General features: G+C 31.2%; 1 protein-coding gene across 1 annotated transcript in view; it reads left to right on the top strand.

Moving 5' to 3' along the window:
- Positions 1 to 18,973, top strand: part of LOC123706893 (protein still life, isoforms C/SIF type 2) — an 85,894-nt gene that overhangs the window by 20,833 nt on the left and 46,088 nt on the right. Inside the window, exons 16-19 of the mRNA XM_045656478.1 lie at positions 177 to 254; positions 569 to 619; positions 6,983 to 7,183; positions 11,355 to 11,487. Of these exons, the coding sequence (XP_045512434.1) occupies positions 177 to 254; positions 569 to 619; positions 6,983 to 7,183; positions 11,355 to 11,487 (463 nt within the window). The remainder of the gene's footprint in view (positions 1 to 176; positions 255 to 568; positions 620 to 6,982; positions 7,184 to 11,354; positions 11,488 to 18,973) is intronic.

Genomic DNA, 18,973 nt, shown 5'->3' with positions numbered 1-18,973 from the left:
ATTTTATGAATTATTCAAATCAATATCGGCGAAGTTCTGTCTGGACTCATTGTTACGGTACAATCAATACATCTCCAGATATTTCACTTTTTCTCCCAACTTTTGTTTGAATAGAATGTTGCGGTGTATTTTGCGAATCTTTTGATTAAAATTCTTTATATTTTGCATTGTTTTAGCGATCGCAATGAATTAATGAGGGAGCGAGAGAGGGAGCGGGAACGCGAGAGGGGGTATCTCAGTGATCATAATACAAGGTTTGCAGTTTTCAATTTCTTAATTACCTTGATTTTTATAATTTATAACAAGTGCTTACGGCAGGCTAAAGTTGAATGCACTTTCACCGCCGTATTTGATCAAATCAGTTAATCAGACCAAACGCATTTAATCTTATAATATTAGCGAAATTAATTAATTAGATAAGCTAAAGTTAAAGTTCCCTCTATAAAAAATATCTACATTTAGATTCTATAAAAAGTTAATTTTATATATCGAATAAATAAACCTTACTTTTACTACATACAGTATACAGTTTACGGACTTTTGTACCTTAAACTAATTTGTTTCACAGAGATCGGGTGAGAGATCGTGACCAGGGTTACTTGAGTGATCATCAATCTAGGTAAGCTTATTATAACATTCTTTATAAACCAATATATGTATCGCAGCTATTACGACTTAATTTTATGAATAAAATTACCAACCTATAATACACTAAATTTAAACTGTGACGTGACATTTCAAAGAGCAATAGTAACGTTGTGTCTAGTTGTCGCTGTCATTTTAAATAATCGTGTTTTTACCTTCACATTTGCTTTGTGTTTTTTCTCTCTGGTAATTTTATAAGTCTTAATTAATTTTAAGATTGATTTTTTTGTATTTGCATATCACGCGCCTAAATAAATACTATTTTCTTAAATTAGGGTTGGAAGAGGACTCTTAGTAGCGTAGGAGCGTCGTGATTTTTTTTTAAACTTATTAACAATGGCAATTTATAAAAATTAATAAAAGGCATTACTCAACCTTAGCCTGCATTGTAACTTTCCAAGTAGAGCGATACAATTAATAAAAAATATGTCTTTAGGGATTTAGAGTGTTTTTAGTAAGCTCTTTTAAAAATGAGCCGCCGCGACTTGGTAAAATTCTGGTGAAATAATTTTTTGGTTAAGAATGAATGCTACACAACTTTTAATAACACTTAACTTAAATTTACAAATATAATCATTAAACCTACAAAAATTATACATATTCATTGTAGACACATCTTAAATCCTATCCCACAGCCCTATCCCATCACGAATTTCTGTGTCAGTGTCTCAGGGTGGACTGTGGTACGCAATGGAGAGCTGGAACTCTGAGCCGCGCCGACCTGTAATAACAATTGCTTATGTAAAACATTAAATTAATATTTTTTTTTTTCTGAAATGGATCACTTGACTTGCGATAAAATATATCGTGTAAATTTCAAAATTATGTTTTATATACATTTTCGTCATAAAATGAATTGAAAGTGTCAAAAATTGTCTATGTTTGGATTTTTTTCTATCGAGCGAAGTTATTTACATCGTGTATCGATCTTTCAAAATGGATACAAAAACTACTCAACTCCATCATATATTTTATCCATTCGCTATACTTCAAGAAACGATGACAAAAAATGGAACGAAAAACCAACTTTTTTGGAGTTTGGCGACCGTATAGGCCCTTAATTAACGGTAATCTCATGTTTTCACATTTCGAGGGTTTTTACCTCATTACAGATATCTGAGTGAGTATAACAGATATTTGACGCTGACAATTTTTATTTACGGCTACTTTTCACTGAGAGATTGATCCAACATAAAAATAATATGATTTTATATAGAGAATGTCTGTTCCATTAGGATTTCTACGTCGCTAAAAAGAAGCCTTACTTAGTCTGTATTAAATTATTTAAAACTATTATCAAGTACAATTTAGTCCATCACAACACTTACAAAATAAAAAACCTAGTCAAGCCATTAGTTCTGTAACAAATGAAAATGCATTTTTTTAAAGAAGTAATGTTATATTATTAAAATGTACAACAAGCACTCAAAGTTAACTAGAAATACTAAGTTGGCCTCACAATATTGGAGGAACTCCTAAAATGTATCATCACAAAACAATACCATAACTTCATTACACATAGATTCTATATAAATGGTTATATAATACTTATATATAGATTTTCTTATTTTCAACTCTATTTTCAAGTATCGTGATATTTTACATTTTAATAAAATGAGAATGTCTTGAACAGTTTTTCGTCATATGTTCCTTTAATTATACTACTTAAATATAACTTTATATATACCCAGACTAGTTGTTAAAGAGACTGAAAATTTAAATACAGAAAATTAAACAGTAAAGCATAGATATAATCAATCTATGGATAAATTTTCTAAAATCTAAAAAAAATTGAAATATTAATATCCCTTTATAAATTTATTAATTAAATTTTCCAATTAACATATAATAAACTTCAGTCCCTTCACAATTAAATTCTATCGAGTTTACCCTATTTTAACTTTTATAATGTTTATTTAACACTTTTAATTAAATTATTAATCAATGGCACTACAACCTTTTAGGTGTGGGGTTGATGTTTTGGGTGATCAGCCTCCTGTGCATGACGTACACCGGAGACTTTTTGGGTCTTGATTTCCTCACGATGTTTTCCTTCGGGGTTCGAGCAAATGTTAAATGAGCACGTAGAATGTAAGTTTATACAATCGAGGATAGAACCTACGACCTTAGGGATGAAAGTCACACGCTGAAGCACTAGGCAAACATTGCTTTTTTGAACACTTTTAATAAGGTATACTAAAAATGTATTTATTTATTTATTCATTTAGGAAACAGAACAGATCCATCTCTATACAATAAAACTAAAAAAAATCGATCCAATAGATACTTAATTACGATTATATATGTAAGTAATTGGTCTAGTAACGTGTACTAATAATTAAATATATAAAAACTCCTTTGATGGGTCTTCCTTTTTAACGTATGGATTAGTTTTACATACGTTCACCGTTCGTTATAAGAATGAAATCGATGAATTTTAAGCACTCCTTTACGTAGATTCAAGCACTCGAACTTTATCTCATTATTCGCATCATTTCTTCAAGGATTACCCTCTTGAGAATTATTCGTTTAAGTCTCGATTCAATTCCAAAACATTTTATACGCGTAATTTTGGAACGAGATGTCCCATTGTAAACTTAATTTTACTGTTCCTGAAGGTACGATAAATTATTTATTATGTTGGGCTTACGAACGTATTTTTTTAAGATAAAGGCGTAAACGTGAGTAAATCCGCACGTCTTTGACCCAAAAATCGACATGTGTCTTGATACACTTCACTTGTGCAGGAAGCATATTATTTAAAAAAATGCAATTTAAAATCATAGCATGTATGTAAATTTTAAGCAATTTTTTTATTTTTATTTTTATAGAACTTAGGTTAGAAAATATTTAAAGACAGAGGTAAGGTGTTTTTTTTGTAATTTATTATGTAAAATACAATATCAAAAGGAATAACTAGCTTATTCATTTAAAACACATATTGTTGTCATATCCCTCATTTATTTAAACATTTAATGAAAAATAATGTTAGATTAAAAATCTTTTTTTTAAATATTTACTGCAGTATTTAAAGAAAGATTTTTTATCTGACATTATTCTTTTAAAATATAAAATTTAAATATCACTATTTAATACATTTTTCTTTCATTTTCGACATTGAAAATCCGATAAAATAAAGACAAAAATGTTAAAAGCCTTGACATCGAAATAATACTGCATTCATAATATTCACGAGAACGCCTAGAGATGACTCGACAAAATGTGTGTACTGCATAAAATTTCACCTTCATTTCGTAGCAAAAAAACTTTCACGTCTATACACTTGTTTCATAAATCATGCGTTTTATTTTGAATTGAGAAAGAACTGTCGCTAAGACACGAAAGAATATAAATTAAATACAAAGTTGAAAACTGCAAGAAATTTCCTGAGAGCCCGTACTCATTATTAGGAATTAAACCGGAACAAAAAGCTTTTTAATTAATAATAATTATCGTTTATTTACCAAGATATTGGTACAGTGGTTAGATCGATCAATTACAAATATCCGCACAATCAGCAATGTATCAATAGGCATGCAAAAGTCATATAAATTTTTACAATATCACGTAAAGAACATAAAATAATGTCAAAGTTAAATTATTTACAATCGGTGTCAAATCTATGAGCCAAATATTCGCCTAGGCTATAAAGGCACCTTGCCTTTAAACATTTGATCACCTTCCCCTTAAAAGAATTACATGGCAGTGATCTATAACTTCTAGGAAGGTGATTAAACAGTTTTATAGCCCTGGCGTAACAATTTTTTGTATATATCGTCGTGGAGCATGCAGGGACTCACCACCGTGTTGGATCCCTCGGTATATAAAGCAAGTTTCTTTGAATGTTTTGAACAATTTTGAATGTTCTTTTACAGTCATAACTGCTTTGTATTGGATTTTATTCATGCTTTAGGAACATCAAAATGAAGGCAACTAAAAAATTATAAAATAAGTAAGACATACAATTGTGAAGATGACATATTATTGGACAAATGTGTGCAAACCAAATATTTTATTAATATCCCAGATGATAAGTTATACATATACTAGCTGACCCGGCAAACATCGTTTTGGTATGTATATTATTTCCAGGAAACATTTTTTTAGTTTAATAAAAATAACCTATCTACTATAAAAAATAGGGGTATTGTAGAGGGGTGACAATTAAGGGTTGTATGTATTTTTGTTTGCTGTATCATTAATAAAAACATAAAAAAAATGGGATGGGCACCCCTTATCACTTAGGGATTTGTAAGATAGATAGTAACCGATTCTCAGACTTACTGAATATGCTAAAAAAATCAAAAGCATCAGTCGAGCCGTTTCGGAGGAATATGGGAACGAACATTGTGACACGAGAATTGTATGTATATAGAGATAAGATATCTAAAAACCAATCCTATTTGCTAACAAAACAACGATCTTCACATACTTTATACACAAAAATAACAGGATATTTCATCAACATAATTTTTAATTCAATCAAGACTACCGAGAAAAACGGAAAATATTGAAGATCATGCCGTAATTTCCCTTACTATTTATGCACACCAGCTTTCGGGTTTAATTAGACAGACGAAAGCCATTTCCTAAAGCCGTTTAATCCTCTTGTATTAGAAAGGGATCAGCACACAATTTGGAATTCTATTAGAGTGAAGGAATACGTGCGCGTTACTTTGTAGGACAGTTTCCGTTGACGATTCGATTTTCCTCTGATTTGTTTGTGTTTTTCTTTTTGATTGGAATTGGCATTGGAGTTTCGTTTCTGTTAATTGAATCTAGATTATTTTTAGTTCAACTGTACCAGATTATCTCGTTTATTTATTTTTATCACACTGATATTTGATCTTAAGTAGAAATATCCCTTTTATTGGTTACCTTTGAGTAAAATATTTTTTTTATTCATTTGGTCATGTGCCTGTTTCTCCTGTTTCAAATTCTGTGAGGTTTTGGGATTCCACGTTTATCCAGGTGAGGAGAAAATTTGTTACAAAATTAGTCAAACGTTACGAACCTTTTTATCGACTTGATCGTTGGACAAAACAGCCATGTAATGTCAGTGTTGATATAGTTAAGAATTTAAATGTAAGAAACCTGTCACATGTAGGAAATATTCGTCTAGATAGAGAATCTCCAAAGCTCATAGTGTCGCTATTAAACTCGTAATAGACTCGCTTCCCACTGGCTACCCGGTGAAGCACCACTGGGGAATTAGGGAAATATGTTATTCCTTGATATTTCTATCAAAACTTGAATATTAAAGACATATTTATAACACGACAGTCATACAGTTATGTTGTAACTGTCGAGACTTTAAATTTATTTTTGTGTAGTCTTTATTCCCTAATAAACACAATAAAGGTTTATAATATAACATTAAGTGAACAATTTGATAAGGTACAGTGTTAAATTTGTAATAATGTACGTAATCTTGTGGAAATGGAATAATTGCTTTGAAATAACGCATTCCCGTTGCTATAAATTGCTCGGCAACAAAACGGTTTAAACGCAAAGTTACATTGAAGGCTATATTTGTGAAGTAGCAATGCAATATACGTATTACGTAGGTTCAGAGGTATGGGCTCGAGTGCAATCGTATACGGTTGAGTACTTTTCCACGTCCATACTCTGAAGTTACACGCTTTTTATTTCTAACAGAACTTGTTTTATTTTTAATTGTTAGAGGACAGTTACATGGAAATGTATAATTACTTACAGATAACTAACTCTATTGTTTGTGGTTGTATTTTTCAACATTGAATCGTGTATGATGCAGAATTATATGCAACCTAAATTATGCTCCCGGACTTGACTAAAATTAAATACATATATTAATTTAATTTTATATGATCTCTGTTCTGGTCGAATAATTTCGTGTCCATGAAAAACATATTAACACCTATCATTATTAATTTGTGAAACTTCATAAAAATACGAAGCTTAATTTTAATGAAATAGTTTCATCCCTCATAATTTTTATGTTATTTGTTTTGTCTAATGTAACGAAGTATGAATAGATAAAATAAAAATAGAACAAATACCTACTGGTATATGTTTTTTACTAGAACATTTAAAAAAACAACATAGTTAAAGAATTATGTTTAATTCTTATACGAAAATAAAATAATATTATTTAAACTATATAATTCACAAACTTTTTTAAAAATGATTATTATTTATTACGTTAATGGCAGTCATTAAAATTATATTCGATGTATATTTTTCGACAATTATTTTATTTTACATATTATTTATTTACCGGAGTAACACCACTTTTACTGAATGGCCTTTATCAGAATTTTATAATTTAATATGTTCAATGATTTAATTGGCACAGTTTCGCGAGCGCATCAAGATGTGCATCGTGTATCGGAGAGTCGGCTCGCTCTGCGTGGTACCGTCACTCAGATGGGTGGAGGGGGCAGCAGCCTTCTGGTCCTCGCCGCTCCCCATGGGACTCTCTCCCCAGCCTGCGTCACGAGGGAAGCCTAAACGATTCCGGATATAGAAGCAATCGGGCTGATAGCTTCGAACAACGGTAAGCAATATAATAAAATTTTAGTTCTTGTTTTTATTGTGTAAAATCGTTTTACATTTAATTGCGAGCTAGGTAAGCCGTTTTTAAATTTCATTAATGGTCTAGGAAAGTTTATCAACTAGACAAGAGAACCGCAAAGTTATTCTCGCGGTTCCCTTTCCCGTTGCCGTATTTATTCAGATAACTTTCTATTCAGAAACCTTTGCTTACTTTAAATTTTAGACTAAGGTAGTGTAAACTATTTAAATTAACTATGGTTTTGTTATTTGTTAGAATAGTATGATTCAAATATTTCTGTACGCAAATTAAAATAATATATTAGGTCCTTACATATGAAATTGGCGTTTTGTATGGGAGGAACAAAAAGTCGAATATTTTTAAATATAATATATTTAATTAATCAAAGTATGAACCATTGTTTTCTATGCACTTTTGCCATCTCATAGGTAGTTCATTGATCCCTTTACTAAAAAAACCAGTTGAAAGATAATCAATAAAATCTGTGAAGGCGATTTGGACTGCCCCATCAGAGTTAAATCTTTTCCCCTGCAAGAAGTTGTCCAAATTTTGAAAAAAATTGTTATCTGTTGGAGCAAGGTCCGGGGAGTACGGAGGATGTCTTAGACATTCCAATTGAAGCTCTTCTAATTTGGTAGCCGTCTGTTGTGCAGTGTGTGGTCTAGCGTTGTCGTGAAGTTAGCAGTGGCGTGGAGCGATTGACCAGCCTAGGTTGTTTAGCCGCTAGCTTTTAAATCATGGTTTACAATTGCTGACAATAGACATCAGCCGTAATAGTCTGGCTAGATTTGAGAAAACTGCAATGAACAATACCGGCACTAGTCCACCAAACGCTTACAAGTAACTTTTTTGGGGTTAATTTTCGCTTGGGGCAGGATTTGGCTGGCTGGCCAGGATCCAACCATTGCGCTGAGCGCTTCCGATTATCGTAAAGAATCCATTTTTCATCACAGGTAATGATTCGGTTTAAAATACCTTCATTATTGGGCCGGTTCAGTATTGTAACGCAGCAGTCGACGCGCGTTTGCCGGTTTGCTTCAGTCAATTCGTGAGATCAACCTTTCAAGCTTTTTAATCTTCCCAATTTGCTTGAAGTGAATTAAAACAGTTTTATCACTAACACCGCAGCCTGCAGCTAACTCGGACGTGGTTTGCGATGGATCCGCTTTCACAATAGCCTTCATATCAACTTGGGTCTCAGGCCGTCCACGGGGCTTGTTCTGCAGGTCGAAATTTCCAGAACGAAAACGTTGGAACCAAAAACGAACTGTGTTTTCTTTTGCAACATGACCGCCATACACATCATTCACCCTTCGAGTCGTTTCCGCAGCACTAGTGCCACGGCGGAACTCGTACTCATAAATAATGCGATTCTTTAAGTTTTCCATTTTGTAAAATGAGTGACGCAAACAGAAAAAAACAAATCAATAACGGTCATCGAAGAAAAAATACGTGAGTAAGTAGCTGTACAAATTTGAATTTGGAATTCCTTACCAAAGAGGAGAACATCGTGATTAAAGTGGCCAGTACGAAATACACCAATTTCATATGTAAGGACCTAATATTTTAGAACTGTCGATATAAAATTAACATTACACGAATGTAACATTATGATGAAATTTTAAGATGAAATTCCTTATCGTATACACAAAGAGTTTATTATTATTTATTATATTTTTTATTATTTATCTATACCAAGACTACAAGAACCTCTTTCAGAATCTGTACATTCATCTAGATGGATCTATATAAAAAATGGTAGCAAAGTTTGATTTTACGAATATAGTATATTATGAATTCAGGGGAATCAATAATCAATATATTTACAAACAGTTAACTTGGTCTGTTTTCGAAAATTATAATTTTATAGTTGGCTCTATTTTTAATTTTACTCGACTTGTGACATATAGATTACTCAGTTACACCACAGTTAAGCATGTTAAAAATTTCATTTCACTCTCCAATGAACTTGTTTGACCCTTTTCCAGTTTATACCTTTATTTCTAGGCGAACCAGTATTTATGGTCTCATAATATTTTTATTCGATCCTAAATCGTTATCGATTGATAGGATAATGATAATATTATGGAAATCTTTCGGCTCATTTCAGTTACAGATCGTCCCAATGTACATTAAATATGTACGAGCCATTTACCTCACAATCAATCACGAGAATTCTGATACAGAGTGCTTTGTAAGATTTAAAATTCAAATTCACTTTAATTCGTTACCTAAGAAGCCTGTAGCTCTTTGTAGGTTTTTTTTAATTATTAGGAAATGAACATTTATTTATACAAGTATAAAGAATAAACATACGTATTTAATCATTAAATAAATGATAGCTTTATTTAAAAGTAACACATATGGACACAGAAAATATATGTTACTGACAGTAACTTAAAACTAAGTTGAGCCCATTTTTGTTGTAAGTGATTGTATTTATGTTTATTCGTGAGTTGCTAAGTTTAAACCTATATTATTATTTCTACATAATATTAACAATCGTTTTTATATGTATCACTTCATAGTATTAAGGTATATTCCCGAGCTATGACTCCCAAATGACAAAATCCAATACGTTACCGATCCTTACTTTATACCCTTCTAAACGAGGCTTTATACCCTTCTATACACGCAAACGAACAATAGTTATGTAAAGTACTCTTTGTCTCTTTCTATTACATTGTTTTAATGCTTTGATGAAAAAAGATAGGTGACATTGCTTAAAACGAAGCCTTTTGCCTTTATCGCTCTCCTAAACCATCCCAAACTATTGTTAGACGCTAATGGTGAGTGCTAAAACGATTATATCATAAAAAGTGATAAAACAGCGCATTGTTAGAAAATAGCACCATGTTTGCATCAAAAAGTATTCAAACAAAATGATGGACGAATAGTTTCGGTCTCTTTCAATGTGGGCTTCACATTGTTCGTCACTCGTAAATCCTCTATGAGAGCTCATTACATGCGAATGCCTGTGGTCACTCACTTTGCGTAACAGGACTGATAACTGGGGCGGAAATTCGAACGAACCTATTTCCGCTCGCTAAGGAATTCTAAATACGAAATCTACTTGCTATACACCATTCACTGAACTGAAAGATAAATACTTTGATGCAAATTTTTCAATTCCACAAAAGAATAATGAATATTTATTCGTTCAAATCAATGTCTGCTTCGAAGCTTATTACGTTTCTTGGGATTGTAACATGAGAGTTAGATATGCCAATTGATTCGTATAATCTGCAAATATACTTTATCAGATAATACTTGTGATATTTATGTTAGGAATAAATCATGTAAATATACTTGGTCTTCGATTTTTCTTGGCTATCTCAAACAACACAAATGAAATACAACGATAAAATTTAGGTAAAATAAGCCCACGATTTGATTTTTAGATGTTTTAAACAAACCCTCCTATCTTTCATAGAAAAGTTAATAAACAATATCTAGTGAGAAATGTATCACAATAAATTCGATAGAATAGCGACAGCAAAAGCGGACAAAACTGGGAACAGCTAGTATAATGTTACAGTTCGCTGCTCAAAGGCTAGCTTTATGAAGAACCTTGGCGTGACATAACTTTTCCGTCACTATACATAAATATAACATCTCTATGAGAGCTTTATTTTTATTTTATATAGAACGTTGTTGAGTTTTATAACGTCACAGGGGAAGCAGTGTTTCGCTAATGCATTGCAGGTTTTTGAATAGACCTGCCTTATCTGGTGTCTTGTTAATAAACTAGACATTATAACGTCTTAAGACGTATGAGATTCTTTTACTAGAAATGTTTACATGAAAAATGTACTTGTTTCTTTTTTGTTATAATAAGCAGGCATACATACCGAATGTTCATATATGTTTTTATACAAAACTTAGTATACCTGTTACAATCTTCCATAATAATATCCAAAGTAGAAATATTTTAATAGGTTACATCGAAATGTAGATAAATGAGATGCCGGCAGTTAGATTTTTACTACATATGACACACCTAAAATCTATGATTTGATTAATTAGTCCATCCCTTTCAGTCATCCTTATATATCTATACCGTGCCTATTGCTTAAGTGGACAAGGGAAAATATAGCAGTATTTTTATCGCTTATAAAATATTATTGTTATTGTAATAGTAAATGTTTTGCAGTGGTATGTTTGATCGCCAAGACAGTGTACGTTCTGAATACACAAGTGATCGGGAATCATCTCGCTACGGCATCGTACAACAGGCCTCAATCGACAGCACTGATTCCAGGATTTGCTATTTGACTTCCAGTGAGGTAAGCTTATAATTAATAATAATTGGTGCTATTCATATAACTGAAATTTGTTATTGACCATAGATTATAACATATGCGAGGGAATAAATTAGATGATTCATTTTCGTTGTTCACTCGTCTGTATTCAATATAAGGCAACTAATAAGATTAATACGTTATATGAGTATATGAGTAATATTTAAGACCCTTCCCAAAATAGAATATTAGGGACACACATTTCTCCCTCCATTTTGTTAATAATATTTTCTTATGACAAATTGCATTCGTCTTACTTTTCTGCCTTTGCCTTCTATTTTATTGAGATATCATTTATAAGTACGTCTATGTATTGTCTAATTTTAAACTAAATACAAGTTACACGTGCCTTTCTTTGCTCTAGATAGTAACACTCAAAAAATTTAATTTGATTTTTTATGAATTCTTCTCGTAATAATTTCACGAACACATTTGTATTTTACTTTAGTTCTAATTATACGATACTATATAAAAAGTCGAGGCATAAATGAATTTGTTTCATCAATATTGAAGTGAAAATCCAATGCACTACGCCAGAATGATATTTCTAGTATTTTTCATCTCGCAAATGGGAACTTCATGTTTTTTGTTTGCCAATAACAACTCTTGATCTCGTTGCTGTAACTCTATACTTTTACCCTTACTTCAATAGGTATTCAATATGTAATACATTTGTAGAGAGATTTTCCAATGATGAAAATCTAGACTTTACTTACGTCATCTTTTTAATAGAAAATATATAAAGGAATAAAATGTTAGACCAAAATATATCTCAAATGAAATACTTTATAAACTAGCTTTCAAAATGTATCAGTGTTTCTAATTAATATCGAATAATATTAATTGTAAAAGTGACTGTCAATACAAGGATCATAGAGATACAGCGTCAATATCGTAACCAATTTCCTCTGAAAGCATTGTAACTTCAAATATATATCCTGCAATGTCCGGCATTGTATATAGGTATTTATAACAGAGTACCTACTGTCGAGACTTCACTATGAAACCGCAGAGGCACGCCTTTGTTTCATTTGTTTTTGGGTCATATACTACGTACCTTCATAAATAACAAATTCACATCCAAATTAATCAGGTTTAATACAAAACAAAAGCAACAAAATAGTTATCGAGAATACATTAATATTAATACGTTCTATCTTTACAATTAAATATGACCTAAACAAATACGATCTGATGTAGAAAATATCCCCATTTCCTTCCGTTTCTCCGTATAGAGCTTAATTATTGGAGCAGTATTTTATAGAACAGTTGCAACCTGATATAGCCTAGGTGCGGTGAATCTGGGTAAGGTCGTACGGCCTCGGCGAGAATCGCTAGGACCTGCGCACTAGGAGACGCGCGTCGCTGCGCTGAAACACACCAATCGTACTCTGAACGTGGCATTAAAAATAATATTTTGAGGTTATGTTCCTTCAATTATTTTGGAATATAAAAAACAAACAAACTGTGGATACCAGAGTCTTGAGAAATACTAACGTTAGGCGTGTCGAATGTCGCGAAAGAGGACATTGAATCGTAAATTGAGACGTTTTGTTTGTGTAAATACAAAGCTTTTGCTATCAAGTGCACGGACAAAGACTTTGAGTCGATACGTTACATGTTAATGAGATTTAATTATATGGTTGTTATATATTCAAATTTTAATGTTTTGACTGTTGAATAAGTGTTAAGTCGACTGTGTAACGTCAATTCTAAAGGCCTACGTAGACTGGTTATATCTAGTTTAGTGTTCAATTTCTCTTAGTCATAAAAGGTAGAGTTCCTGCTTATGTGTTGCTTATATCCACCTGTGATATTAAATTTTCTAAATAAATTCTCTAAATGCCAATATCCATTTCGTGTTAATTATTAGAAACGGAATTGAATTCTATAGAAAATATTTACGTAGAAGTAGTCGTAGAAGAATGTTTAGGTTATGCTAAGTAGACGCTAACATGTTTGTCTGGTAACTGGATGGGGGCCACCAAATCGAAGAGTTTTATACAGGTACCTATTGAAATTATTTTATAAAACAAAATAATCATCACTTTGTTTGTATAGATATAGACAAGTGTTTCGCTCATACTAATACTATATTTTAAAATTTATTTGGGTCAAACATTTGCTTCATAAACTTTTGTGCATCATAAATATAATACTATGTTTATCAAGTAATAACAAGCTATGAATCTAATAGGATTTCCTTTTTGGCGTTACCCTAATCCCTGCATCTACGTCTCTGCATACTGTATTTATAGATAAGTAAAAAGATAAGTGATCGGTATTCTGTGTTTATTATCACAACGAAATTAGCCAATAGCCATCTTAACTTGATTTTATTATTAATACATTTGAGTATTTATTTTATGAATGAGGATATTAAAATCTGTTTGCAGAGCTAGCTAGGTCGTTAGAGAATTTACAAAACCTGATTACCTTTTCAGCAGATGCTAAATGAAATCGTAACAATAAGAGTTAAAATAACATTTAATTACGCTCAAGTTCAACGTATAAAGTAAAACTAAAAAAGTTGTAGTAAATTTTAATTAGCGCCATCTATAGTCAAGGTCACTGAAACTATGTACTGTATATGAATCTTGGTAAATCTTTTTATCTAGTCTAAACATTAATTTGTGACTACTTTTTTGCTGTATAACCATTTAAACTTCTGTTACTTCCTGTGTTGTTGATATGTGCTTACAATCACCGATCATCATAGGGAAGTGGACTGTAAAATAAATAAGAATGTATTCATTGAAAATTGATATGTGTAGTTTCACTAGATTATATTACTTAAGATTTTAAATATAGTGATATAATAAATATATTAATATTGTCCCATGCATACGTATTTAAATTCCATTGAATTGAACATTGGCATCTAACCAAATAAAAATTAACTTTCGCCCCATTTGTCAGCTAATGGATTTAAAAGGGCCAATATTTATTTTCAACCGCAACCCTGTCTGCCTAACAGGCACTGTAAATTGTGTCAGGGTCGTGTTATTGATCTCACTTCTTTTATTCTGACACTCGACCCTTCCTGTACGTACGCCCAGTTGTTCTAAGGTTTCATTTTGTGACAATAAATATCTTTACTGTACCGTAAGTTGATTGATATTTTTCAAATTAAATATAACATTATTTAAATATAGAGAAAAAACAGTATTTTTTATGTCCCATATGGAGGTGCATTAACGTATCACCATATTCACTACACTACATAGAAGATACGGGCATATGTTCTCCTATTTTCTTCTAGTCTTCTAGATTGGTTCTAAAGCGCTCGCTCTCTCGTTCTTCTATCTACTTCTATAGCATTAGAAAGAAGGTCAGAAGCGTTATTAAAAAAAATCATAATCTACTGTATTACACAAATGAATAATTAAAATTAATTAAATGCTTAATTATAGCCATTGACAGTTTGGAATCAAGGACGAGAAGTACTAGCTAAAAACTCTCCGACTCTCGTTATAAATTGAACTATAATTATTAATTTAGTTAACTTTTTAAAACCTGCGTTATGTAGGAAAAAATATATGAAATATATTTGTAACCCAGAAAAAACAATAATATGTACTAAATTTATGTAAATCTCGACAATCATACAGATATTAAGACACTACAATATGGACAAATTATTATCAATATATTTTATTCATATTACAATGTTTTACATTTTATTATTTATACCTCGCTACTAAAAGTTGATTAATGTATATTAATTTATCAGCTATATCAATAGATTTAATAAATTTCAATAAAATCAGGTAAGCGGAAAGTGTAAAATGTTATTAAAAAATCATTCTCGCGCTAATATAATTACGCGCGTCAAAATGAGAATTTATGGAATTCGTTTAAAATTACCTTCCTACTCGAAATTGATATATAGCTATTTTGAATGCATTATACTTAAAAGCCCACGCGTGCTTAATTCAAACCATTGTACAAGTTATTATATTTTTTATTGAAGTGATTGACGTCAATGGGGTGTATCAGTATGACATTAAACTATTTTTTATGACTCATCTTAGGTTGGCATTTGTGCTTCCGTTACCTACATTAATGTTTAAAGAACAAAAAATGTATTTTTTTAACAAGACAAACCTAATATATACGAACGAGATACACGTTGCCATCAGCAGTCCTAATTTTAATCTAGTAGGCTCATTCTGATATGTATCTCTAATGCCTAAACGCTTAAACGCGCTAATATTATGAATTTTAGACGGTTATTGATTAAAAAATTTCACACCCTCATACTTAATAGACTTCTTCAAATAATTTTTACGATGCTACGGCAAGATAAGCAAACTCGCGCGACTAGTAATGTATGTAGTAGTGCGTTTGATATTTTTTAATGATAAGCTACTATGGATAGAGTTATTTAATTCATCATAATTTTTATTTCTTTGGTTTGGTTGAGGTAGATTTTATTAGTTTTAGTTAAAGTTTTGTATCTAAATAGTGCTTTTCTTAATTTAATTTACCATTTGAACATAATATGCTATATTGCGTAAGTTTGTATAAAATGTTTGCATCAAATGTGTCGGCAAAAATATTTACAAATATAAATGTTGCACTGTTTTCATTAAAGTAATAATCATTCTCTTTTCATCACAGCTTAAATTTTTTGATAGGTTTTGATAGAAAGAGATGAAAGTGTTCGTTCAAAGAGTGCATAGTTTAGATTTTATAAATTAGCGCAAGTGAATTTACACTTACATTCTACAAGTGAATTTACGTTTTCCTAGAATAGTAGCTATTCAATTTTATTCATGTCTGTCTTCTTTTAAATATCTATACCACCAAAGTATCGCGGGTAAAAAGTTTACTATAATGTGTAATTTAAATTTTAACGAATACAAACTTCTACCGGAATTAAATTTTACACCTATATAAGATTCTTGTAAAAGTGTTTTACGGTAATTGTTTTAATTATATGTCAATTTTACCGCTATACCAATACAATTGAACTTATCACTATTCGATCTCGACTTACCCTTTTATTTACATTATCAACAAGAAAATTCAATAATTGAGGTTCTATATATGCTCAATTAAAATCAACATTGAAAATTACTAAATTGCAACATTTCTTATATTATGTCTAACGAGCCACAAATAAGAACGAACAAGTATTGTGATTAACTTAAAAGATCGATCCCTAGTGGCTATTATATGTTTTTAATTAAATGTTGAGAGAAAACAAAAATTTGGTATGAAACATTAAAAATTACAATTTATTATGTACTAAAATGACTATAAAATTAAAAAATAAATATTTTAATTTCAGGTAAGCAACTCTATTTATCTTACAATTAACGTCTCTTGCAGAGGTAAGTAAACATTTGTAATTAATTCTTTTTAAATCGTCGTTTGGGAGCGAAGAATTACGAGTTTCGACCCTAGTTCGGTAAAAGCTTTTAGAAATATAAAGCTGTGTTTACTTTTTACTTATTAGTGGAAAGTTAGAACCTTTTAGGGACGGCACGTACGAGGAAAAAATAAATTTACACCTCCCATTGTATGTTTTATATGAAGTCGGCTGGCGGAAACGGAACTTTGGCAATGCTATTATCAAACCACAAATATTATAAAATTATGTTATTTCGTGTATTGACTTGCCAAATATACTATATATTATAAATTTTTAAATTTACCTTAGTAAAAATCAGACCTGGACGGGGAGTAGAAGTAGTAGGGGACCAAGGTATACTGCAATATTCGTAATAAATTGTTATATGCACTGGATACAATGACAGTTAGGCAGTAAACAACTTTTTTAGGTCTAAACATCAGATTTCTGTATCTGATTTTGCTTCAGCGTTCGAGCGAATGTTAAATGCGCGCATAGAAAGAAAGACCATTGGTGGCCCGCTTGGGATCGAAGTCGTACGCTGAAGCTACTACGCCAACACTGCTCGTAGCAACAAATAAATGAATTCTATAAATTCGCTATAGAATATACGGATGAGAATGATACATTTTCGTACTATTTTGTGTTAGTTTCAAATACGCTTTTAAATCGATGATTACTCATACATGTACATTAACAACTTAATATGAATTGTTCGATAGTTTCCCAGTAAAACTTCTAAAAGACGGGAAATAGAATACTATACCGCTTATATTACGCTACAAATTTAATTAATAAGTGATACCTATATCTAATTTCCATAAAAAAAACTTTTTTTTTATATATAAAAGTTTTTGGACGGACTATACATAATTATGTTCTTGATAATTATTTTATTTATGGTAACCATAACAATAGGCTTCAGTGCAGCTACAAATATGCGTTTATTACACAATATTTTTTTAAATCAAATCAGTATTTCGTGAAAGGTAGAATTCCGCATTTTCCAGGCAATGAGAATAAATTAAATAGATAAACCTAAAATAAAAGTTTTATTAATACCATTTAAATAGCGCATAAATTGTATAATAATATTGCACAGATTCACGTATTATTCTTGCTATAGTATTTACTTTAGCTGTAACCTCTTTTCTCTTCGCGGTCGGAAATAAACTCCCCATTGTTGGTACGTATAATAGCTGCCGAGACTTATACACTTTTTGTTAAAACAAACCAGCTACTTTCAGGAGAAAAGAAAATGTAAGGTTACTGAAGTACCTTTGTCTACTGCCACGAGTATATTGATCCAACATAATAAAAACATACAGTTTTATCAATACAATAATACACCAATAAATTACATTATTTATAGATTTTATATGGGTAGTTGTAAAAGCTGGCAACGCTTCTAATTATAGTTAATTCGAGTGTGTCGATAATCTTACATCCTATTCACATGCAGCTAGTAATATCCACTGTAATTCAATTGTTATGGTAAAAATAATTTATTATATCCATTCTAAATATAGCTTACCGACAATAGGTACTGGCTGCACGACATTTTTAACTTTGTCACGTAGAGCCGTTTCAATGCCTTTGAACATAGATTGCAGTGGAATAGTGCCGATCGTGATGTTGTTACCGTGAATGAAGTTGACAGCGGCGGTAATGCCCGTGACATCCCTTGAATGTTCATGTCATTTTCGATTTGTGCAAATATACACTGTTGAAGTTGATTATATGCACATAAATACGTAACAATCACGTTCTATGTAGGTTATAGAAATATCACGAATATATTAGAAGATAACTTTGGTATCTAAAAAACTTTCCTTAAATGCATTTGTCATTCATGGAACATGTTGAACACTATATGTTTTGACAGAATATAAATTTAAACTTATAACTACTAAACTTCTAAAATTCCTTCGTTCTCTATTTTGTGTGTCATAAATGAACACTTATTTGAAAGTATCCAGGCCTCGAAGCATACTGTCACATTCATTTTAATCAATATCAGTCAATGTCGTATCCATTTAAGCAAATATTAACGAGTACGACATATCCCGCTCTTTTCCCGGAGTTAATAAAGAACATTGACCCGTGGTCCAC

The sequence above is a fragment of the Pieris brassicae genome, chromosome 3, assembly GCF_905147105.1.
Source record: "Pieris brassicae chromosome 3, ilPieBrab1.1, whole genome shotgun sequence".
In the NCBI taxonomy this organism is placed as follows: Eukaryota; Metazoa; Arthropoda; class Insecta; order Lepidoptera; family Pieridae; genus Pieris; species Pieris brassicae.
The sequence above is the reverse complement of the archived record's forward strand: the minus strand, read 5'-3'. Positions and strand labels throughout refer to the sequence as shown.